The sequence below is a fragment of the Hemiscyllium ocellatum genome, chromosome 3 (genome assembly GCF_020745735.1).
Source record: "Hemiscyllium ocellatum isolate sHemOce1 chromosome 3, sHemOce1.pat.X.cur, whole genome shotgun sequence".
In the NCBI taxonomy this organism is placed as follows: domain Eukaryota; kingdom Metazoa; phylum Chordata; class Chondrichthyes; order Orectolobiformes; family Hemiscylliidae; genus Hemiscyllium; species Hemiscyllium ocellatum.
The window spans coordinates 132904093-132929436 of NC_083403.1; the positions used below are offsets into that span (position 1 = coordinate 132904093).

Genomic DNA, 25344 nt, shown 5'->3' on the forward strand with positions numbered 1-25344 from the left:
TTGTACTCTGAGGTTACCTTCTTCACTGTCCGCTACACCTTCAATTTTGATGTCATCTGCAAACTTACCAACTACACCTCTTATGCTCACATCCAAATAATTTCTATTAATTAAGAAACATAGTGGACGCAGCACCAATCCTGTGGTACTCCACTGATCACAGGCCTCCAGTCTGAAAAGCAACCCTCCGCCACCACCTTCTGTCTTCTACCTTCAAGCTACTTCTGCATCCAAATGGCTAGTTCTCTCTGTATTCCATAATATCCAACCTTGCTAGCCAGTCTCCCATGGGAAACTTTGTCGAACGTGTAACTGAAGTCCATATAGATCACGTCCACTGCTCTGCTCTCATCAATCCTCTTTTGTTACTTCTTCAAAAAAAACTCAATCAAGTTCATGAGACATGATTGCCCACACACAAAGCCATGCTGACTATCTCTAATCAGTCGTTGCCTTTCCAAATACATATAAAGCCTGTCGCTCCGGATTCCCTCCAACAATTTGCCCACCATCGATGTCAGCTCACTGGTCTATACTTTCCTGGCTTTTCCTTATCACTTTTTTTAAAAAATAGCATCACATTAGCCAACCTCCAGTCTTCCAGCACGTCACCTGTGACCATCAATGACACAAATGTCTCAGTAAGGGCCCCAGCAATCACTTCTCTAGCTTCTTACAGAGTTCTACAATACACTTGAACAGGACTGGGAATTTATCCACTTTTATGCATTTCAAGACATACAATAACTCCTTCTCTGTAATATAGGCATTTTTCCAAGATGTCACCACATTCTATATCTTCCATATCCTTCTTCACAGTAAACACTGATGCAAAATACTCATTTAGTATTTCCCCCAAATCCTGCAGCTCCACACATAGGCTACCTTGTTGATTTTGTGAGGCCCTATTCTGTCTCTAGTTACCCTTTTGTCCTTAATGAATTTATAAATATCCTTTCTATTCTCCCTAATCCTATTTGCCAAAGCTATCTCATGCCCCCTTTTTGCCGTCCTGATTTCCCTCTTAAGTACAGTCAGACTCCTTTTTTACTCTAAGGATTCACTCAATCACTGCTGTCTATACGTGCCATATGCTCCCTTATTTTCCTTAACCAAAATCTCAATGTCTCTTGTCATACAGCATTCCTTAGATCTACCACCCTAACAGGAACATACTGTCCCTGGACTCTCATTATCTCATTTCTGAAGGTATGCCATTTTCCAGTTGCTACTTTATCTGTGAAAATCTGCCCCCAACCAGCTTTTCAAAGTTCTTACCTTATACCGTCAAAATTTGTCTTCCTCCAATTTAGAACTTCAACTTTTAGATCTGGTCTATCCTTTTCCATCACTATTTTAAAATTGAAAGAATTATGGTTGCTGGTTCCAAAGTGCTCCCCACTGTTACCTCAGTTACCAGCCTTGCCTTATTTCCCAAGAGTAGATCGATCTTTTGCACCTTGTCTGGTAGGTACATCCACATACTGAATCAGAAACTTTTACTGTACACACTTAAACTCCTCTCCGTCTAAACCCTTAACACCATGGCAGCCCTAAACTATGTTTGGAAAGTTAAAATCCCCTACCATAACCACCCTAGTATTCTTACAGATAACTGAAATCTCCTTACAAATTTGTTTCTCAATTTCCCACTGACTATTAGGCAGTTTATGATATCATCCCTTTCTTATTTCAGTTCCACCCAAATAACTTTCCTGGATGTATTCCCAGATAAATCATCCCTAAAAGCATAGGTGTAATGCTATCCCTTATCAAAAACACAACTGCCCCTCCTCTCTCGCCCCACTTTCCAATCTTCCTGTAGCATTTGTATCCTGGCATATTGTAGCCTGCAAGTCCTTTACATCCCTGAGCCACATCTGTGTAATTGCTGTGGTATCTCAGTCAGATGTTCCTAATCAAGCCTGGAGTTCATCTGCCTTCCCTGTTAGGCCTCTCGTATTGAAGTAAATACAGTTTAACAGTCCTTCCTTGTTCTCTGCTTTGTCCCTGCCTGTTTGCCGTGTTCCCTTTCTCAATTGTACTCGTCTCAGACTGATCACATTTCTCATTAGCTCCCTGGGTCCTCCATCTCCTCCACCACCACCCACCTACTAGTTTAAATCCTCCCGAGCAGCTCCAGCAAATCTCCCTGCCAGTATATTAGTCCCTTTCCAATTCAGGTGCAATTCAACTTCTTGTACAGGTTACTTCTACCCCAGAAGAGATTCCGATGATCCAAAAATGTGAACTCTTCTCCCAATCACCAGTTCCTCAGCTACACATTCATCTGCTCTATCCTCCTATTCCTACACTCTCTAACTCGTAGGACCTCCCTTTTAAATTCCTGCCTAATTCCTGTATTATCCCTTCAGAATCTCCTCCTTTTCCCTTCCTATGTGTTTGGTTCCAATGTGTACAATGACCTCCTGCTGGTCCCTCTCCCCCTTGAGAACATTCTGCGCCTTCTCCGAGACATCCTTGATCCTGGCACCAAGATGGCAATACACCATTTTGATGGTGCGGAAACATCTGTCAATTCTTCTGACTGGAGAGTCCCCTATCACAATTGATTACTTGGAACCCGTGTATTCCTCATTACGTTACAGCTGGTCTTAGATATAGACCAAAGAAACAGACTTCTGGATTCGGTAGAATGATCATGCATATAGAGAATGCGAAGCAGGGATAGATCAATAATTCACAAAGCATGCAAATCAGCAATTTTTAACTTTTACAAATAAAGCTAGAGATGGTAGCTGATGGAAATAAAAATCAATCACTTAAAGAGAGAGTGTGGTTTAGTCTAATGAAACATGACAGCCTTATTTCTCATTCTTATTCAACACAATGATGCCTATTTTCTCCCACATATATTTCCTTACATCAATTTTTGATGTTTTTGCGAATGCTCCCACAGGGTGTACATGATCATAGAGTATAATGACGCCCACCATCACTCTCATACAGAACAGCAGAGTTTCATCATTGGTGAATCTACTCTTGTACTCCCTAGTTAAAAGGAAAAAGATTAAAATGCAAACTTAAAAGTAACAAATAATTATTACAACATTAAATATTAAACTGTGTTACAGTATTTTCATTATTACCAATGGAAGTGATATGTTTACAAGGTACATTTCAAATTTCTCTGGTTTTCAAGATAATGCTGATTGGTTATTTAAAAATAATCATCACCAGCAGATGAAAGAGAGCATATATTCAGCATTGTAGGGCATCAAAAATTGTAACATGCCTGATGCATAATTTTTTTAACTGCGAATTTAAGAAGCACGATTTTTTTCATTATGATAGACTGTTTTTCTGTAATTCACTGCATTTACCCATGACTCCATAGCCCAAATGCTATGAGGACACTTTTTGCAAATAGACAGAAAAGACTGGAATGATTCTAGTCCTTTTATTTAATTTTATACATTCAGAATTGTGGATCTCACTGCCCATTAGGTCCCTTTTGGAAAATGATCTTTGGACAAAGTACAAAGCTCACATAGAAGTCGAATCAATAGATGGCACAATAATTTGAAAATAGGAAATTCTGAATCATACTTACGGTGTTTCCAACATGACTTTGCACACACTAGCCATTGTACTTAAACAATCAGTTGTATTTTCTATAGGCAGGGTCTTGTTCTAAAATAGAAAAACAGCTATAATCTAAAACATAAGAGCAAACCCACAAGCTGAATATTGTAAAAAAAAAGCACTTATTGACAACTGTGAAGCTCAGCTTTCCCTATAACTTTATCAACAGTGATTCACAGTCAAAAGACTTCATTCTCTATCTGTTGCAGTCAGACTGAATCCTTATAGTTAACCATCATTTTGATCTCTTTTGGGAGACACATTTTACTTTGGACCAGGTACTAGTGTCGAACAATTTATTAAAGTGGCTGCAAGTGCTGTGAACACTTCCAGTAACTGGCACCAGGAGCATCCATGCGTGAAGAGGTCCACTACCTAAATTTAGAACTTCACGACAGGTGCAGACAGTCTCCGACTTGGCACTTCTGGAAGTGATCCAGGTCCAGATCGGGCTGGGTCTGATATAGAGCAGCAGAAGGGCTTATGGATTTGGAACTTTACCCTTCAGAAATGAAAATACTGCTGCACCACCTGCCCCTCTCCAGGGGCCACACTGATTTCCCGAACCCTGTATTTTAAAAGAAACACTGATGGAAGGTGGGTGTCACTGGCTGGCCAGCATTCCGGAATACTGAGAGAGACAGGTAAGGAAATTGCTGGGGCTTTATATGAAATCTTTGTAACCTCTTTAGACACAAGAGAGATCCCAGAGGAACGGAGAATAACCAACATTGTTCCTTTGTTTAAGGGCAACAAGGATAATCCAGGAAATTACAGGCCTGTGAGCCTTATGTCAGTGGTAGGGAAGTTATTGGAAAAGATTCTTAGGGACAGGATTTACCTACATTTGGAAATATGTGGATTAATTAGCAATTGGTAGCATGGCTTTGCATGGGGAATGTTGGGTCTCACAAACTAGGTTGAATCATTTGAGAATATGACAAAGACAAAGAGAGATATGAGGGCAGAGAGGTAATGTTTATATAGACTTTAGAAAGTCCTTTGAAATGGCAGGCTGATAAAAAAGGATCTGCGGTGAGCTGGTAGGATGGCCTGGTCATAGAAGACAAAGTAGCAGTGGAAAGGTATTTTTCCGACTGGAGATCTGTGAACAGAGGTGTTCTGGAGGGAACAATGGAGCAACCCCTGTTGTTTGTAACATAAACAAATGATTTTGGAGGAGAATGTAGTTGGTCTGATCATGTTTGTGGATGACACAAACATTAAAAGTGCTGCGGAGGATTGCCAGAGGATACAGCAGGATACAGACAGGTTGGAGATTTTAGGTAGAGAAATGGAAGATAAAGTTTATTCTGGACAAATGCATCTTCGAAGATCTAATGTAGGAGTGAAGTATACAACAAATGGCAGAATCCTTAGGAGCATCAACACAAAGGGACCCCAGGTATACAGGGTCCACAGGCCCATGAAAGTGGCCATAAGGTGGTCAGGAAGGCACATAACACGCAATATTGCATTCATTGATCAGGTCACAGAATAATAAAAAAAGATTCAAATCATGTTGCAGCTGTACAGAACTTTAGTGAGCTGCATCTGGAATATAGTATACATTTCTGGTCGCCACACTACCAGTAGTATGTGGAAGCTTTGAAGAAGGTACAAACTTTAAAGTTGCTTATGTTGGTATACAACACTTCATTGCATTAATGAACCTGACCAAAGCGTTTAATACAGCAAATCACAAGGCTCTGGGGATTCCAAGAAACGCTTTCACAATTGTGTAATTGTTTCATGGTGATGGAACTACAAATATCTTGAGTGGAACACCTGAAGACTGATGCCTTCAAAATCCAAACTGGCATTAACTGAAGCTACATGATAGCCTGAAATTATTTATAATCTACCTGATAATGCTCATTCAATTTATCAAAGGTTAATTGTCCTGTAGTGCCAGTATCAAGTACTGCATAGATGAAATCAATTGTTTCCATGCCAAAACTAAAATAAATATCAAAGCCATTATGAAATACTGTTTGTGGAGAATTGCAGTGTCATTGATCACTCCAACAGGATTACAATGATCTATGTAATGATCTAAAAAAGGCAATTATTATTATATCACAATTTAGACCTGTACCTTATCTGGTGTACATACCTCTGATACAAATTTGGTTGTTGCATCACTTAATGTTTTTAACATTGGTGTTGCTTCTGCATAAAATAAGGACATTCTGTTGGCCATTTCATTGTTCACTTCATTCTCAGCATCTAACTACTCAAGCAAGATACAAAGAGCATGGATTACTTTCAAAGCCATATAAACCATATTTCACGAATTACATTTTGTCTCTGACATACTCTACTCACATGCATATTATTAATTCTGTTACGACTAATTGTTCGTCTATAATAGCTAAAGTCATTCTGGATGGCTGGATTTTTCATCTAGAAAAGAAAACAGGATATGGTAATTTATAATAATTTTTGCATTTTATGAAAAAGATAACATGCAATTTTGTATATCTAACCTTAAGCTCATCAAAGCGGAGAGTAAAATGCAGAATTTCAGCAAACTGTTTGGCCAGAGCTTGCTCACGTTCCAGATGTTGAGTTGGTGTGTAAGGTGGATAGGTTAAAGACTCCAAAAGGCTCTGCAATGCTTTCTCTGTATTGACAATACAAAAATAATTCTTAAAAGGAGTTTGCATTTTCCCACAACTTAAAGTTTGCAACGGCAATGGAATGAGTTTCAAAAATTGTCATGATTAGTAAACCATGCTAACATCCAGTTTGAACAGATTTTGCAATAACAAACAATTGCACAGGCATAAGACTAGATAAAACTAGTTGTTTTCAAGCCACTAACACGACTTCAAATGGGCTATGCATTTGAATATAAGGTATGACATAACTGTGAATTTGGTTAGGAACTTCTCCACTTTTAGGAATAACACTTGCACACACCCGCAATATCAAATTAATTGTTGATTTATTTGATGGATTGAGAGATTTGCCTCCAAGTTCAAGATAGAAAGCCTGATCTAATTGTGTCCGCTGGCAGTTGTTGACTATTACCAATGCATTTACACAGGAAAAGTCACTTTCCAGGGCAGTTCCAGACTATCTAATGCCAATGATCGTTACTTAGTTTGTTTAATGGGATTGAGCCTGATGGCATGTATCCCATTGGTAGCAACTCTGCAAAGTAAAGGTGATTTTCTATCTTGTATCAGGATGGTACAGTGTAACAGTGTATCTGACCCTAGATCCCATCTGCCTAAAAATAGAAAGTAAGTTAGACAGTTTAAAAACTTACCCAATCTTATAGAGAATTCATAGAACCTCTTAAGCCTTCCAACTAATGGACAGACTGAGCTCCATGCTCTGTCCTGCAGCTGGCCATCACTGGGATTTTGAATTGCCTGGGAGAAAACAAAATGTTGCACATTGGCATCACACCTTAGAACTTTTGGATATTAATAACTTATGATACCAATTTATATTATGTATACATTGAAATGTCATATGACAATGCTGATTCTATTGAAAGTTCAAATTGGGCAATATAGGTACTTTATTCCCTAACCAAATGAGAAATGCTGGAAAATCTCAGCAGGTCTGGCAGCATCTGTAAGGAGAGAAAAGAGCTGATGTTTCGAGTCTAACTGACCCTTTGTCAAAGCTTTGACAAAGGGTCAGTTAGACTCGAAATGTCAGCTCTTTTCTCTCCTTACAGATGCTGCCAGACCTGCTGAGATTTTCCAGCATTTTTCATTTGGTTTCAGATTCCAGCATCCGCAGTAATTTGGTTTTACTACTTTATTCCTTATATTGAGTTGAGTTCACTATAAGTTATTAGACTATACTGGAAAGCCCTGAAATTAGCATTGCCATCTTTAAGTACTGAAGTTCTCCTAAGATGTACTTTAATAATAATTGATTCTAATCAGGTTTCTCGGTGGGGCATAGTATTTTAGAAATTTCAAATTTCACGATGAGTATGGTTAAAAAGGGTACGTAGCTTTCTAAAAGGAGTCAAATAAAAAGCCAATTCATTCTATTACTTTCTATACATGTTTTTAATAAATACAGAATGATATAATTTGTTTTTACAAATCATAAACACTCAACGCCTTTGTGTTCAAAGTTAAATCAACACTTATAAATGAATGAATGTTACTAGCATACATCTCTTATCTCTTGTCCAGCTCCCTTATAAGCTTGCAGTTCCGTCAAAATGCTTTCAGAATCCTGCAGCACAGCATTCACCTGGTTCCAAATCTCCCGCTCTCCATCTGTAGGTTGTGCATCTACAAAAATGAGAAGATTCGATTGCGAAATGAACCAAGATTTTGTACATATTTAACCTGCCACCAAGGTGAATTTATTAAGAGAAAGATAAAGTCAGATTCCAAGAGGAATGCTTTAATTATCTTTTTAATTGAATGCTGTTACACTGCAGCATGCGTTTAGTAGAAGAGTAGCAGATATAGCTGCTTGATAATTTTAAATGTTTATATCTTTTACATTGAGTAAGTAATTGCAAACCTATTTTTCTGCAACTTCCAGTTAATGAGCAGATTCAAATAATAAAAATGATCAGTTTCTTGTGGTGCTGTACTAAGTCAGTATTACTTCTCATGAATTTTGACTAATGCTAATTATTGATATCAATGTTTGAAAGAGTCAAGGTATGCTTTTATATTTCATTTCTTCATTCATATATATATTAAACGGATAAAGATTTTCTCTCTCGGTTTAGACTATTGACTTGCATGGGAGCACTTTTGTTCAACCAAAGGCATGTAGCTGCCAGCAGACACCTGAATGTATTTCCTTGAAGCTTTCAAAAAATGTGTTAAGTACTCTCAATTTGCAGTATGAGTGCTAAAATTTTCAATTCAATTTATCTCAAAATAATAAAACTTTAAATAACTAAATAACACATCCTCACATTAGAATCAGGCAGAAAGATCGAACTCAACACGTGCCAGAACTAATAATATTTACTTTTATTGCATTGAATTCTGCTGGATGTTTAAATGACATGCCTCATGTTACAGTAGCTGATGAGTACCTGAAACTTTACTGTAAACTCTTGCAACAAGAGGTAACTAGCTCTCATAATTTAGAATTTTTCTCAGCTGAAAACTAACATCAATTTTCACAGTAACTTTTTAAAGCATGTATTATACTCCAGATGGATAGTTTCAACAATGCTCAATTTGAAACTAAAAAAGGAATGGGGTCCATGAATAGTGATAATTATTTTTAACCTCAATACACAATAGCAAGACAAAATAAGAGCGGTGTATTAGCTCATACAAAATAATCCATACCATATGAAATATTCAGGATTTTTTTCCCCCTACACATGCCCACCTCATTTGAGAGGGCCAATTCTGCAGAAATAACCTTCCAGCACTGTCTTGTCACAAATCATGCCTGAACAATCTTTCACAGTTTTTATCACCCTTACAAAATGTTAAAAAAAAATCAATGGCATAATCACCAGAATTATTTACTATAAAGCCACTTGAAATTCCTTAGAATACCTGTTATACCCTGCGAATGACAAATCACTTTCTAACATGTTCAAAGTGGAAAGGTTTTCAGAATAATAGCAGCATTGGCATGAAGGAAATATTCAGGAAATATATTGAAGTCCATCTCAAATTTAAGCTGCCTGCAGATTCTAATACAGTAACTGAATATAAATACAGCAGTAACTCACATAATAGTGTTAGCTTTAATTAAAGTTTAAAAAAATTAAAACATTTGCACCAAGATCAATTTTCAACTTGAATAACTTTAGTGCAAAACTTCACCAATTATATTGTTAATTTTGACTTAATGCAGTTTGCTGCAGGTTTGATGGAACAAATAAACTTTTATTCTAGGAGATGAGACAAGCAATTAAATACCACAGTAAATGGCACAGCCACATGACAATTCCTGTCAATTTCATTTTCTTGCAGGAGATAACATTGTGACTGATACAAAACTCCACTTTCGCTAGCTCATAAAAACCCCTCTCTTTCCCCATTCTCTGACCATTCACTTCCCTATCCTTTGCACAGTCTGTATAATACATACTCCATGTGTGCCTCTGAATCATCATCAAATCCAGCAACCATTTCTTCCTTTCACCTGACCTAGAAACGAACTTGTCCAAGCCTGTACCTTTCACTTCCTAACTCGGCAGATAAAAAGCAAAGTGATCAGTAACTTGCCATTAATCTACATAAGCTCTCTAACAAGATCTCTGCAAATTGTTCAATGTTGTGTTAACACATTCATTTTCATTTTGTAATCCATAATCAATAAAAAAAAGATTTGTAGTCAGATGATTACAATTCTACTATTAATGCAACTCAACATGCAATAGGAAAATGGAAATATATTTAAATAACCAATTTTATATCATTTATTGTGTATTAAGAAGCTAAATTAATGAAGTTTAACTGGAATCTACATTGTGCTAAGCAGTAGGCAGGAAGACTTTATAAGCCATTTCACAACATCGTTTTTGCTAGCTTTTATTTAGTTTGAGCAAATGTTACAATGGAATGATGTTTTAAAATCGGCTTTGGAAACAGTGGAAGAAATTGATTGTTAAGCTAGAACTGTGTGAGAGGGGAGTAAAGGGCAGCAAAACTTCAGTGGGCTCAATTTACAAGTAAATAAGCAGTATATAAGCAAATACAACTTCAATGCATCATGCACCAAATGGGTTAGTACACAGCAATTAGACTCCTGTAATTATGTACATTTCTAAGCAGTACATTACTCTCTCAAAAGCATAATTAGAATAGCCCACTATATAATATAAAGCATAAAGCCACATAGGCTGAGTGATTTCTGCCAGTAACACTATATATTGTAGCCAACTAAAAGAAAAACAGCTTATTAAATTCATGCAGGAATATATAACTAACTGGTTCTCAAAATCAGAGTGGAAAAAATGATAGGTATCTAAATTTTATGTTCAAACCTATTGTAAGAAAAGACTTATAAACAACAAAACTAAGTTTAGATGCATATTTACTGGGTGATTAGAAACTATATTTTGTATCTCATCAAAAGCTTTCATGTTGCTTTAATTAAATTTGTTAAATAATTAAATAAATTGTACAACAGTAAATGGTAAACAGCAATAGATTCATATTGCAAGCCTCATAACCCATTTTTCCACACTGATAATACGTATTTCTTTAAAATGGGCGCATTCTAAGAAATTAACTCAACAGTTAGAAATTCCAGTTGAAAGATCATGCATTGCATATTGTCATCCAAGTACCATCCAAGGGGCATGCAAGGAACAAAGTGTTACTACCACTACTTAAAATGGTCTTAAAAGATTGTCTTACGCACATCAACAAACTATTTATGCCCTGCAGTGACCTGAATACTATACTTTTCCACATAAAATTTGAGAATTTAAAATGCACATAATTTCAGAAAAGTAGTTAGATTAATTGAAAGAGAAAATTGTGCTAATAAACAATAAGTTACGGACAAATTACAATATTTTGATTTAAGGGAAAGTGAGGTCTGCAGATGCTGGAGATCAGAGCTGAAAATGTGTTGCTGGAAAAGCGCAGGTCAGGCAGCATCCAAGGAACACGAAATTCGGCGTTTCAGGCATAAGCCCCTGATGAAGGGCTTACGCCCGAACCGTCGAATTTCCTGCTCCTTGGATGCTGCCTGACCTGCTGTGCTTTTCCAGCAACACATTTTCAGCAATATTTTGATTTACTCTAGAATCTACCATGTTGCAACCTATTTAGTCAGTTGTTTAAACTGCTTAAAATCATGTCCAATCATGGAGGAAATATTTCTAACTTTAGTGGATAGAAGCTATTCTTAATTGGATGCAACTGAAGTGAGTTGTTCAGTAGATTCAGCAGCACAGAGCGTGAGATTAACTTGCTAGACCAAATGACCATAACCAACACCTTCACTGACTTTGTGTTTTGGATTCTTTTACTATTACAAACTCTACTGTTGTCCTTGGGTGCAGTGGCAACTGATCGTGGAAAAGATTAAAAATATTTGAACAGATTTTGGCAAGTTGTAGTTTTGTAGATACCCAGATATACACCATTTCAGTTCCTTTCACACCCCAATTTCTCTATTCTACAAGCACATGCAAATTGGTTTTGTGGTAAAAGCCAAGCAAGAGTCTATTCTCACTTTCAAAGTCAAGAAAAAAATTTGGCCCTTGATCAAACTCTGTGCAAGTGAGAACTTTTAGAAGATTCCCCATTTGGTTCCTGAAAGAGAAAAAAGGGAAGAGATAGATGCACTATGTGGTGAATATCAAAAGCTACTGAGGGGAAATATGCCATCAACTTTGCTGTGTGGGTAGATGTGAATAATTTCCAGAAGTATTTCGTTCCTCAACCACATTGTGTGTGAAGGATTTGATTTAAAACAGCTGAAGCTAGGCTTATAGTGCTCGTTGCTGCCTGGCAGTGCAACTTACTTTCAAAATCCAGGAAAAAATGTGGATAGTTTTCAATCTCCCTGGTTAGGACCTTAAGCAGATTACCCATCCCAGCAACCTGATTAAAATGGAACACAGTTTAAATGAACATTAATTAAAGTAGAACATTTAATACGCGTAGCTGTGAATTTCAATTTAAGAACTGGAAGTAAATCATATAGTCAAAACATTTAACATCAAACATCTCTCATACAGAATTATTTATCCTAGTTCCTTCCAACAGAGGGCTTATAATAAACACAAAAACTGTTCAAACTGTGTATCACTAGTTTAAAAACAATCATTGTTCAGATTCATTTTTCAGATTATGGGAAGCCACATTTTCAAAATAAAATGAAACCACTCAGCAGAAAAATATCAAAGAGTATACAATAAAATATACAATTGTGTTTGGCACATTTTGAGAGAAACTGTGAATGAGACGTGGCGAAAATCTGGATTATTATACAAAATAAAATCACAAGCAGCCATCAAGAGGTTCGTGCAGCGGTTAGAAATAGTCCCATTAAACCTAAAGCATTGGTTGCTACTTCTCACCACTGGTAAGAGTGGCAGCACAGGAAGAGACAGAGACTCAACGACAGAAAGCAAAAACAAAATGCTGCAGATGTTGGAAATATGAAATAAAAACAGAAAATCCTAGAAACACTCAGAAGGTCTACCAGTAGCTGGTGATAGTCCAACAGGTTAGTTTGGAAGCACTAGCTTTTCAAACGCTGCACCTTCATCAGGTGGCTGTAGAGAACAAGGCCATTATGCACAGAATGTGTAGCCACAGTACAGTGTCATGGAGATGTAATGATACATTAAATCATTTTATATATAGTCTTTCATAATGGGATGTGCTGGTTTCTGTTCTTTGATATGTAAATCCCAGAACTTCTTTTAAATTACATTCTCGAGTTATTTCTAGCTTTTCTAACAATAAGTGTCATCTCAGCTCAGGCAACGTATTAAGGTGTGAGGTGCGTGTCCCAATGTTGAGTCAAACTGGTTCTATTTCTCAAGAGGGATTTACAGAGTCGTACATGGATACATGCAGTTTATGAGCAAAATAAAATTTAATTCTGCAAAAAGAAAAATTTACCCGATAAATTTATATGCGTTTGCATATAGGAGAGACAGAGCTAGTATGTGCATGCGTGTGTAAGCTTGGTGAAGTGGGAGTGTGTGTGTGTCATGGGGTATATACCTGTGAGAGTGGGCATACGTGGTGTGAGTAGGAGAAAGAGTTGTGCATGAGAGGGGGCCTGCGTGGGTGTGTGAGGGGTGTGAGTATGTAGGGATGTGAGAGAGAGACCCCGCGAGAGCACAAGAGAATAGTACAGTGGGGTCACCTGTAGTGTGACATGAACTCAAGATCCTGATGGAGGCCATTCCCATGGGTACTGAACTTGGCTATCAGCTTCTTCTTGCCCACTCTGCATTGTTGCTTGTGCCAAAGTCTGCCTTGGAGGATGGTCACCCAAAAGGTCCTGGGCTGAATGTCCCGCACCGCTGCTGAAGTGTTCCCTGACTGGGAGGGAACAGTCCTGCCTGGTGATTGTTCATCCGTTGTCATAGTGTCGCCAATGTACCACGTCTCCGGGCACCTTTGCCTGCAGCGTATGAGATAGTCAACTTTGGCCAGGTCACACGAGTACTTGCTGTGTACATGGTGAGAAGTGTCCCTACGTGTAATGGTGGCATCCGTGTTGACACTCTGACACGTCTTGCAGTGGCTGTCATGACAAGGCTGAATGGTTTTGTTGACCTGAAGGCCAGGCAGTTTAATGTGTACAATGATCTGTTTAAGGTTTGGTAGTTATTTTAAGGTGAGAAGTGAAGGCGTGGGGAAGGTCTTGATGAGGTGCTCATCCTCACTGTGTTGCAGGCTGCAAAGAACATGGCACAGTTGTTTGGCTTCCGGGACGTACTGGACAATGAAGGGTACCCTCTCTGTTGCAGCCTGTGTCTGTCTCCTGAGGTCATTATGGTTTCTCACTGAGGCACATCAAAACTGGCAATCGATGAGTTGAGCTTTGTACCCCGTTCTCATGAGGACATCCTTGAGCACTTTCAAGTATCTGTCACGTTCATCCTCATCCAAACAAATCCGGTGTGTGCAGAGGGCTTGTCTGTAGGGGATCTCTGTTTTGAAAGGTTTTGAGCGGAAGCTAAAGAAATGTAGCATCGTGAGGTTATCCGTGGGTTTGCGGTAGAGTGAGATACTGAGGTGCCCATCCTTGATGGAGATACATGTGTCCAAGAATGAGACAGATACTAAAGAGTAGTCCATGGTAAGTCTGATGATGGGATGAAACTTGTTGATACCACTGTGTCATTGTTTCAGTGATTCCTCGCCATGGCTTCAAAGGAAGAAAATGTTGTCAACATATCTAGTGTAGTGATGGCTGGAGGTCCAGCGCAGAAAAGAAGGCTTGTTCAAACTGCACACAGTATCGATGAGGATGAGCACCCCACAAGACCTTCCCTATGCCTCCACTCCTCACCTTTGAACAATCACCAAACCTTGAACAGATCACTGTATGCAACAAACTGCCCAGCCTTCAGGACAACACCACCGTACAACCCTGTCACGGAAGCCGCTGCAAAACGCGCCAGTGTCAACACGGATACCACCATTACACGTGGGGACACCTCTCACCACATTCGCGGTAAATACAGGTGATTCAGCCACCATTGTCTACCTCATACCCTGCAGGCAAGAATGCCCTGAGACATGGTACATTGGTGAGACCAAGCAGACGCTATGATAACAGATGAATGGACACTGTGCAACAACCACCAGGCAGGACCGTTCCCTGTTTGTGCGAAGATTTGTAGCTCGGGTGCTCGTTGTTGTGGCTGTGTTCGCCGAACTGGGAATTTGTGTTGCAGACGTTTCAACCCCTGTCTAGGTGACATCCTCAGTGCTTGGGAGCCTCCTGAGAAGCGCTTCTGCGATCTTTTCACCGGAATTTATAGTGGTTTGAATCTGCCGTTTCCAGTTGTCAGTTCCAGCTGTCCGCTGTAGTGGCCGGTATACTGGATTCAGGTCGATGTGCTTGTTGATTGAATCAGTGGATGAGTGCCATTCCTCTAGGAATTCCATGGCTGTTCTCTGTTTGGCTTGTCCTATAATAGTAGTGTTGTCCCAGTCAAACTCACGTTGCTTGTCATCTGCGTGTGTGGCTACTAAGGATAGTTGGTCGTTTCGTTTCGTGGCTAGTTGGTGTTCATGGATGCGGATTGTTAGCTGTCTTCCTGTTTGTCCTACGTAGTGTTTTGTGCAGTCCTTGCATGAGATTTTGTATACTACGTTGGTTTTGCACATGCTGGGTATCGGGTCCTTTGTCCTGGTGAGTTGTTGTCTTAGAGTGACTGTTGGTTTGTGTGCTGTTATGAGTCCTAGTGGTTGTAGTAGTTTGGCTGTCAGTTCAGAAATGTTCTTGATGTATGGTAAAGTGGCTAGTCCTTTGGGTTGTGGCATGTCCTCATTCCGTCGTCTTTCCCTTGGGCGTCTGTTGATGAAATTGCGCGGGTATCCGTTTTTGGTGAATACATTGTAGAGGTGCTCTTCTTCCTCTTTTTGCGGTTCTGGTATGCTGCAGTATGTTGTGGCCCTTTTGAACAGTGTCTTGACACTGCAAGGACTGCACAAAACACGACATTGGACAAACAGGAAGACAGCTAACGATCCACATCCATGAACACCAACTAGCCATGAAACGACATGACCAGCTATCCTTAATAGTCACACATGCAGATGACAAGCAACATGAGCTCGACTGGGACAACACTACTATTAACAGACAAGCCAAACAGAGAACAACCAGGGAATTCCTAGAGGCATGGCACTCATCCACTGATTCAACCAACAAGCACATCGACATGGACCCAATATACCGGCCACGGCAGCGGACAGCTGGAACTGACAACCGGAAGCTGCAGATTCAAACCACTATAAATGCTGAAGAAAGGATCACAGAAGTGCTTCATAGGAGGCTCCCAAGCACTGAGGATTCACCGAGACAGGGGACGAAACGTCTGCAACACAAATTCCCAGCTCGACGAACACAACCACAACAGGACTGTTTCCTCTTAATCAGGGAACACTTCAGCAGTCCCGGACATTCGGATGACCATCCTCTAAGGCAGACTTCAGGACAAGCAACAACGCAGAGTGGTTGAGCAGAAGCGAATAGCCAAGTTCAGAATCCATGGGAATGGCCTCAATGGGACTTTGGGTTCATAACACACTACATGTGACCCCACTGCACTGCACAACACACACACTCTCTCTCTCATACGCACGCACATACACCCCTTTACACTCACCCTCTCACAGGCATACACCCCATGACACTTACACAAACACTTAATTATGCTTACACACACACACACATACACACACACACACACACACACACACACCATTACAAGCACTCTCACTCACACACACTCACTGTCTCTCTGACATGCACACTCAAAAAAGTTTATGAGGTGAATTTGTTTTTGCAGAATTACTTTTCAATTTGCTCAGAAACTGCATGAATCTGTGTAAGATTCTGTAAGTCCCACTTTACAAACAGAACCAGTTTGACGCAACATTGGGACACAGACAGACCTCGCACCTTAGTGTATTGTCTGAGCTGAGATGGCACCTATCGTTAGAAAAGCTAGAAATATTTTGAGAACGCAAGTTGAAAGTAGTTCTGGGATTTATATATCAAAGAACAGAAATTAGCTCATTCCGTTCTAAAAGATGAAAGACTGAATTTAAAATTGTTCCATGTATTATTACATCTCCATGACACTACAGTGGCTATAAATTCTGTGTCTTATTCTCCACAACCACCTGATGAAGGAGCAGCACTTTGAAAGCTAGTGCTTTCAAATAAACCTGCTGGACTATAACCTGGTGTTGTGCGATTTTTAACTCTATCTACCCCAGTCCAACACTGGCACTTCCAAGCCATGGCTACGAACATCTGAGCAGAGAGAAACTGGGTTAGTGAACGAATATTTACATATTTGCATACTGCCTTGTCATCATATTACCTATAGCAAGAGAAGAATGATGGTAGACCTGCAACTTTAACTACATGGTGAAAGACAGGTGGGAGACTGTATGAGAACCTATTTTGGAGAACTTTCAGAGGATTCGATCCTCAGCTTCCCAACGTGGTCATGCCCTTCTTTAACTTTTCACCCTCGGCCTCTTGTACCCATTGCTCTCTCTGGGGCCTGCTAGCTGAGCCCCACCAATGCCTTGGACAATCCTGATGTTAAGAGCATCCATAATCATCTCCTCTTTGTGGAGTGACTGTAGTCACAATGATGAGCACCAGATTACCAGTCATAATTGGGACTACAGAGCTGCCATCCAATCAGATTGCACAATAGCTCCCTAAGGGAAAACTCCTCTCCAGATAGCAGACTTGATCTTAGGTAATTAAAAGGCCTTTGTAGTATTGTATGGATATGGGGCAATCAGTATTGGCAATGTATTGTCCAACAACTTGTTAACTGACAGGGCAAGTAAAAACTCTGCCCAAGATTTTGTGACTTTCAGAACTTTTGAAGAATCATCGATAGAGAGGTCCTTGTCCTGAAACAATTCCCGAGAAAGTTATGGCGAGATTTGTGGTAAAATCAGATGAGAAGTCCGGCAAGTCTCGCCTTGGCATTTGCAGCATCTTGCCTCCTTCTTAGCACTTTTCAGAAGTTGCATGGTGAATTGCTAATTCAGAGTGACAATAGTTTGTTAAACAGCTTATTGATGGTAAAACATGCCTCAGTAATACACAGCCTCCTATCTGACCAAACAGAGTGGATGTTGAGAAATCTTGATATGTCAATCAGAACACATATCTGGAGGTCAGCTCACTGTTGGCTCCAAGGACCACTGTGTTGGATACTGGGTACCAACAGCTCAGCACATGCTCCATTGGCAGTCTCCACACACACCTCCCACTCATGGCCATTGGCATCTGCCAGCCTCTGACAAGCATTGCGGCATACTCCAATCTACTCACAGGATACTGCTGCATTATTGTGATGTGCTTTGGCTGCAGCAGCAACAATCATTGTAATGCTGCAGCAAGGATATTGCCCTCAGGGACACGTACGCACCTCATTGGCTGCATCTCTGCAATCTTCACTTGTTCTCATACGGGCCATTCATTCTGATCTTACCTCAAAGCTCACAGCATCCCTGCCTTGTAATGCCTGCCAATTTATGTTTTTCCAGTTCAACCAGAGACACTAGTTTAATATAATTTGTCTGATTTTTTAAAGCAATCAAAGCCAAGAAGCTTCTCTCAGTCAAGTCAAGGGACACTGCCTTTGGGCAGCTTCTGATACAGGGGCTTGTGCACTGCCAGTTAGCCAAATTGACAGTCAGAGTCAGGATCTTCGTCAATAGGGATGAGGACCCGAATGTCAGGAAACCACCATCTGTCTTGACTCTTCCTACCCTATTCGGGGCGATTTTCCTCGTGGAATGAGAAAGTGGGTGGTGGCATAGGAGATGAAAGCAGTTGGTGCAGCATCACAAGTGAATAACTAGGCAGCGCATGGGCATGCAGAGCTGGTGATATTGGGATTGGGGTGAGTGAGAGTAAGGAAAATGTTAAAGTGAAGGTGGTAGACTATAAGCCTTGGTGAGAGTTGGATATAGTAACAAAGATAAGGGGAGATAACAGAGGGGATGATGGCACTTATGCTGCTGGAGTGAGACTGACTAACCTAGGTGGCAAACTTGATCAAGATAGTCCTGAAGAAAGAGGAATCTGTGTGTATGTCTCCCTGTCCAGCAGGACCTCCAAGCCAGGACACTAATTTCCTCCTGTTTACAATTCCCAAGGCAAATGTCAGGAATCATGCAGAGCAACTCTGGATTATCAGTGCTTGTCTCTGCCCAATGGACTTTTAAAGATGGCGTGGGGAAAGATCAAAACAGAATCAGACATGAGGGATGCCACTGTAGTAGGGTAGGTAAATGTTAAGGTGCGTATGGTAAAAAAATGACGAGAAAACTCATGGCTTCTTGATGAAAATCCCTCCAAAACCTTAACACAGCTTGCACTTAGATAAATAAAACATAAGATTCAGCCCATTTCTCTCTTTACAGATGCTGACAGATCTGCTGACTATTTCCAGAAGTTTCTGTTTGTAATAAATAAGACACAGTGGCATGTAATTCCTACAGAATCTAGGAAGATTTAAGATGATATTAAATAGACAGGCACATACGCAGAAGTGCCAAAACCTCAAATTATTTGAGTACAAGATTTCAAACTAAAAACTTAAGCTGGAAACAATTCAATATATCAAAAAGGGCAGCGATCCTGGGAGCAGCCCTGTTCTGACATCAAAGTCGAAAAGTGTGGTGCTGGTAAAACACAGCTGATCAGGCATAAGCATAAGCTCTTCTTCGACTCTCCTGGTCTTCAGATGCGACCTGATCAGCCGAGCTTATCTAGCACCACATTTTTTTGACTGATTCTCCAGCATCTGCAGTCCTCACTTTCTCCCTGTTCTGACAGGGTGTGAGATAGGTGATTGACACAAGATTCCAAGGGTGATGAACTTCGAGCACGGATCAGTACTTGAGTTCCAATGTTGTAGCCATTACGGAGACTTGGATATCACAGGGGCAGGAATGATTATTGGATGTTCCGGAGTTTAGATGTTTCAAAAGGAATAGGGAGGATGGCAAAAGATGTGGGAGAGTAGCATTGCTAATCGAGGATAGTATAGCAGCTCCAAAAAGGGAGGTCGTCGAGGTGGGTTTGTGTACTGAGTCAGTCCGGGTGGAAGTCAGAAACAGGAAAGGAGCAGTCACTTTATTGGGAGCTTTTGAAACACCACCCCCCAATAGCAACAGAAACGCAGAAGAGCAGATTGGAAAGCAGATTTCGGAAAGGTGGAGAAGTAACAGAGTTGCCAATATGGGTGACTTCAACTTCCCTAATATTGAATGAAACCTTCTTAGTTCAAATAGTTTGGATGGAGCAGATTTTGTCAGGTGTGTCCAGGAAGGATTCCTGACTCAATATGTAGATAGGCTGACTGATAGGTCAGATTGGATTTCGTGCTTGGCAATGAACCTGGTCAGGTGTCAGATCTTTCAGTGTGACAGCATTTCCGTGATAGTGATCACAACCCCCGACCTTTACTATAGACATGGAGAGGGATAGGAGCAGATGGTATGGAAAAGTATTTAATTGAGGCAGGGGGAGTTACAATGCTATTAGGCAGGAACTGTGGAGCATAAATTGGGAACAGATAATCTCAGGGAAATGCACAACAGAAACGTGGACATTGTTTAGGGAGCACATTCTGTGAGTGCTGAATAAGATTGACTGACTGAGGCAAGGAAGGGATGGTAGGGTGAAGGAACCTTGGATGACAAGTGATGTGGAACACCTTGTCAAGAGGAAGAAAGAAGCTTACTTAAGGTTGAAGAAGCAATGATCAGACAGGGCTCAAGAGAGTTATAAGGTAGCCAGGAAGGAACTGAAGAATGGACTTTGGAAAGCTAGAAGGAAGCATGAAAAAGCCTTAGCAGGCAGGATTAACAAAAACTCCAAGGCGTTCTACACTTATGTATGGAATAAAAGGATGACCAGAGTGAGGATAGACAGATCAGGGATAGTGGAGGGAACTTGTGCATGGAGTCGGAGGAAGTAGGAGAGGTCCTTAATCAATACTTTGCTTCAGTATTCACTGGTGAGAGGGACCTTGTTGTTTGTGAGGAGGGTGTCAAACAAGCTGATACGCTCGAACAGGTTGATCTTAAGAAGGAGGATGTGCTGGAAATTTGAAAAACATGAGGATGGATAAATTCCTCAGGGCCAGATGGGATATACCCAAGGGAAGTGAAGAAAGAGATTGCTGCACCTTGTCAATGATTGTTGCATCCTCAATATCCACTGGAGTAGTGCCAGATGATTGGAGAGTGGCAAATGTTATTCCCTTCTTCCAGAAGGGAAATAGGGATAACCCTGGGAATTGTAGATCAGTCAGCTCACAAGCCTTATTGAATTCTTTGAGGATGTGACAAAACACATTGATGAAGTTAGAACAGTAGATGTGGTGTATATGGACTTTAGTAATGCATTTGATAAGGTTCCCCATGGCAGGCTCATTCAGAAAGTAAGGAGGCATGGAACAGAGGGAGATCTGGCTGTCTGGATACAGAATTAGTTGACCTATTGAAGAAAGAGGGAGGTAGTGGATGGAAAGTATTCAGCCTGGAGCTCAGTGACTGGTGGTGTACCACAGGGATCTGTTCTGGGACCTCTGTGCCTTGTGATTTTTATAATTGACTTGATAACACAAAGGTTGGTGGAATTATGGATAGTGTGGAGAGCTGTAGTAGGCTGCAATGGGACATTGATAGGATACGGAGCTGGGCTGAGAAGTGGCAGTTGGAGTTCAATCTGGAAAAGTGTGAAGTGATTCATTTTGGAAGGTCATAGATCCTTCAAAGTTGCCACCCAAGTTGATGGGTTGTTAAGGCAGCATATGGTGTGTTGGGTTTCATTAGTAAGAGGACTGAGTTTCAGAGCAGTGAGGTTATGGTGTAGCTCTCTGAAGCCAAGGTTAGCCCACGCTTGGAATATTGTGTTCAGTTTTGGTCACCTTATTCTAGGAAGGATGTGGAAACTTTAGTGAGGATACAGAGGAGATTTACCATGATGCTGCTTAGACTGGAGGGCATGTCTTATGAAGGTTGAGGGAGCTAGGGCTTTTCTCACTGGAGCAAAGAACGATGAGAGGTGATTTGATTGAGGTGTACAAAATGATGACAGCCAGAGACCTTTTCCCAGGTGGAAACGGCTATCATGAGGGGGCATAATTTTAAGATGATTGGAGGAAGGTTTTGGGGAAATGTCAGAGGTCAGTTCTTTACACAGAGTGATGGGTGCATTGAATGCACTGCCAGCAGCGGTAGTACAGTCAGATACATTATGGACATTTAAGCGATTCTTGAATAGGCACATGGATAATAGTAAGATGAAGGGTATGTAAGTTAGTTTGATATTAGAGTAGGATAAAAGATCAGCACAACATCGAGGGACGAAGGGCTTATGCTGTGCTGTTATAGCTTTGAGATATCCCAAAGCACTTAACAGCCAAAAAACAAGTGTAGTCTTGTTTTTAGTCTTTAGAAGTATAGTCACTGTCATAGTGTAGGAAGACCTGGCTGAAAAGGTCCTGTGAACACTAGTGAAGATAAATGATAAGATTCACAAGCTCATTTTCAAATTATACAATGGGATCACATAAAAACTCTTGAAAAGGCAATGGGACCAAAGCTTATCAGCTAATTTGAAAGGCTGCACTTCTGATCGTGCAGCATTCCCTCAGTGCCTATCTGAACTGTTCTCAATTCACTGAACTGGGACAAGAATGCAGGAACATCAATGCACAATTAATTGAGAAATATAGCACACCGTAAATGTACATTTTCAAAAAACACAGTTTACAGGATTAGGGATGCATAACTAGAGTTAACCATACATTATGTCAACTTTAATCACAGGTTAGATAGGTAGTTGAAAGTAACAGGAATAATGGGATTATGGAAACATGACTGGGATTACTGCTCATATAGAGGATGAATATCAATCTAGTTTGGTGGGCTGGCTTGCCATTTCCACCAGTCGCTAGGAGCTAGAGTGGAGATGCTGTTGACCAGCAACCAGAGTGATGCAGCTCAGAGCGTACCAGCAGTCAAACCACGTGGAGACCCCCACATGGTCTGTTTTGGAGAGCCCTTGGAGAGAGACTGAAATGTTTGTCTTTTTAACTCTTGTTTCTCTGACTTATGGTAGTTGTCATGTAACTTTTCCTTCATTTCTCTATTCTGCAACTGAGGATTGTACCTAAGTACTTTGTACCTAAGATGGTGCTATAAGTGGCTACTTGTAAATTTTTCACTGTACTCACTGAGTACATGTAGCAATAAAGATAATTCATTCATTTGTTCTATACTGTGATTTCTGTGAAACATCTGAGGCAGACCATGTGGAGACACTGTGGACATTTAAGAGTGGCAAGTCTACCAATGTTCCCAGTATTTGGTACTGCCAGCTTGTGTAGCAGGGACAGGGGTGTTTTGCCAGGACTCGATTCACAAATCTTTGAACTTGTCAATGGCTGCTCTATGCAACATGTTGTTGGTGATGCTAAGCTTAGCACTTTTACTGCAGCCCTTGTTAGGTGCCAGTTAGAAAAACAACAGACTGCTGCAGCTGGAGGCCGTTGTCCTGACACATACATTTTCTAGCAGTTGCTAGATTTAGTTATTGCCAGGCGACTAGATTAGGCAAAATTCCAGGCAGAAGACTATTTGGGCATTGAATCTGCCCCTTGGAATTTATGAATTGAGTCACTCACACTTGTCCAGTCAGCTAAGCCTTGTGTTGCACAAACATGGAAATTTTGAATGGACATAACACTCCAAAAGAGCTCTTTAAATTCAAGTCCATGTACATGTGTGCCAAACTAGAAAACTTGGGAAAACTGAACATTCAAAGCAAAATACAAACAAAAAAAACTCCTGAATGACGCCTATAATCAAGGTCATTATTTCAAAGAAAGTAACTCTTACATGTTTAATATCATCCAAAAGCACCTTACACTCAATGCTGTAATATCTCAGCTGCTAATTCTGCATATAGAGAAGGCCCACAAACAACAACATGACAACTAAATGATCTTTGATAATAATGTTGACTCGAAGATATGATGTGGAAGCCCTGGTCTTGGGCTGGGGTAGACAAAGTCAGAAGTCACACGACACTAGGTTTATTTGAAATCACAAGGTTTCAGAGTGTAGCTCCTTCATCAGTTGAAGACAGAAAGAAGCATAGACACAGAATTTATAGGTAGAGATCAAAAGATCATTCAAATGATGTGAGTGGAGTGTCGAATAATAAATTTCTGCCAGTGATCAAATGTATCAGACAGTGTGTGTAAAGTGTCAACAGCTGAATAACAAGCAAAGGGATGACCTATAATCTGAATAAATGAGGCAGAGAGATAATTACAATAAATTAAAAATAAGGTGGTGCTGGAGACAAAACCAAATGACTGGAATAACATGCTAGATATGAGTCGCATGCTGTAAGATAAACATTGATATGGATACTAGGTGTAGTGGAGGAAGGTTCTCTGTTCATCAACATTGGGCTCTGGCTTTTTTTTTTACGCCCACCCGAGGGCAGACCCATCTCTTCCAATAATGTAGCACTCTATTTGTATTTTTCTGAAGGGTGACAATAATTTACATAGTCACTAGCACTTTAGATTTGGGGAATTTTATTATCATTTCAGATCACATTCCAGATAAGCAATTTGATTGCAAAACATGTCTTTTCAGTCACATCTGCTTGAACTCACCATTACTCATCAATGGCTAAATTTGCCAAATAGATCTAGATGGGGGTTTAATCAAATCAGGGGAGGTGGAAAAAATAGAGTTGCACATGGATCTTGGAGAGAAAAGTGAGTTGGTGGTGTGTTACGGTTCACTCCCATGCATACTACAGCCTTATTGCTTTTCACTGTCTGTTTGAGTTAGGAATACAACTTCCTGGATCTTCTAAATCAGAGGCAGGCTGGGTTATCTCAGCCTTTCCTTTAATTTTATTTTCAATTTCCACCACCTGCAGCATTTACTTTTTGTAATTGTGTTTAATTAGCTGCCATGTCTTTTCCAGGAATACCTACCTTGAAGTACTTATGCTCTTCACTCAGCTGGAACTTCCATTTGGCCTTTCTAGCTTTTCAACTTTGCTCTCTTTTCTCCCTTTTGATTTTTAGATATCAGGTCAACTTGGAGAAAGTGAGGACTGCAGATACTGGAGATTACAGTTGAGTGTGTGGTGCTGGAAAAGCACAACAGGCCAGGCAGCATCCAAGCTGCAGGGAAATCAATGTTTCAGGCATAAGCCTGATGAAGGGCTTGTGCCCAAAATGTCAAATCTGCTGCTCTTTAAAGCTCAATTGACCTCAATGTGACACTGTCCCTGCCATAAAACAGCAGTACCTGCAGGAGGATGCCCAATGGATTAACCATGACAGCCGACTTAATGGATTGTAGAGGTAAAAACATGCTAGTCAGTTGGATGCAACAAATGGAAGATCTCCAGAAGATATGCAGCTGGTGATGATCCTGGACGATATGGCTTGAGGTTTGGTATCAGGGTTGTGACCCAGGAAAGGTAGAAGCAAATGAGAGCTGGCTTTCAGCCTCTTCCATGTAGATG

The 25344-nt window shown here is 40.4% G+C and overlaps 1 protein-coding gene across 7 annotated transcripts in view; it reads right to left on the reverse strand.

Moving 5' to 3' along the window:
* LOC132807940 (CYFIP-related Rac1 interactor A) overlaps positions 1-25344 on the reverse strand; it is a 205065-nt gene that overhangs the window by 9929 nt on the left and 169792 nt on the right. For 6 of the 7 annotated variants that reach the window (XM_060821869.1, XM_060821846.1, XM_060821853.1 and 3 more), the window contains 8 exons: positions 12056-12134; positions 7756-7877; positions 6884-6989; positions 6096-6232; positions 5935-6012; positions 5723-5839; positions 3575-3654; positions 2886-3012 (listed from right to left, as the gene is read on the reverse strand). In XM_060821869.1, the coding sequence (XP_060677852.1) occupies positions 2886-3012; positions 3575-3654; positions 5723-5839; positions 5935-6012; positions 6096-6232; positions 6884-6989; positions 7756-7877; positions 12056-12125 (837 nt within the window). In that variant the 5' untranslated portion in view covers positions 12126-12134. Of the gene's footprint in view, positions 1-2885; positions 3013-3574; positions 3655-5722; positions 5840-5934; positions 6013-6095; positions 6233-6883; positions 6990-7755; positions 7878-11763; positions 11844-12055; positions 12135-25344 lie in introns of all 7 variants that reach the window. The other variant, XM_060821845.1, reaches the window with a different exon arrangement.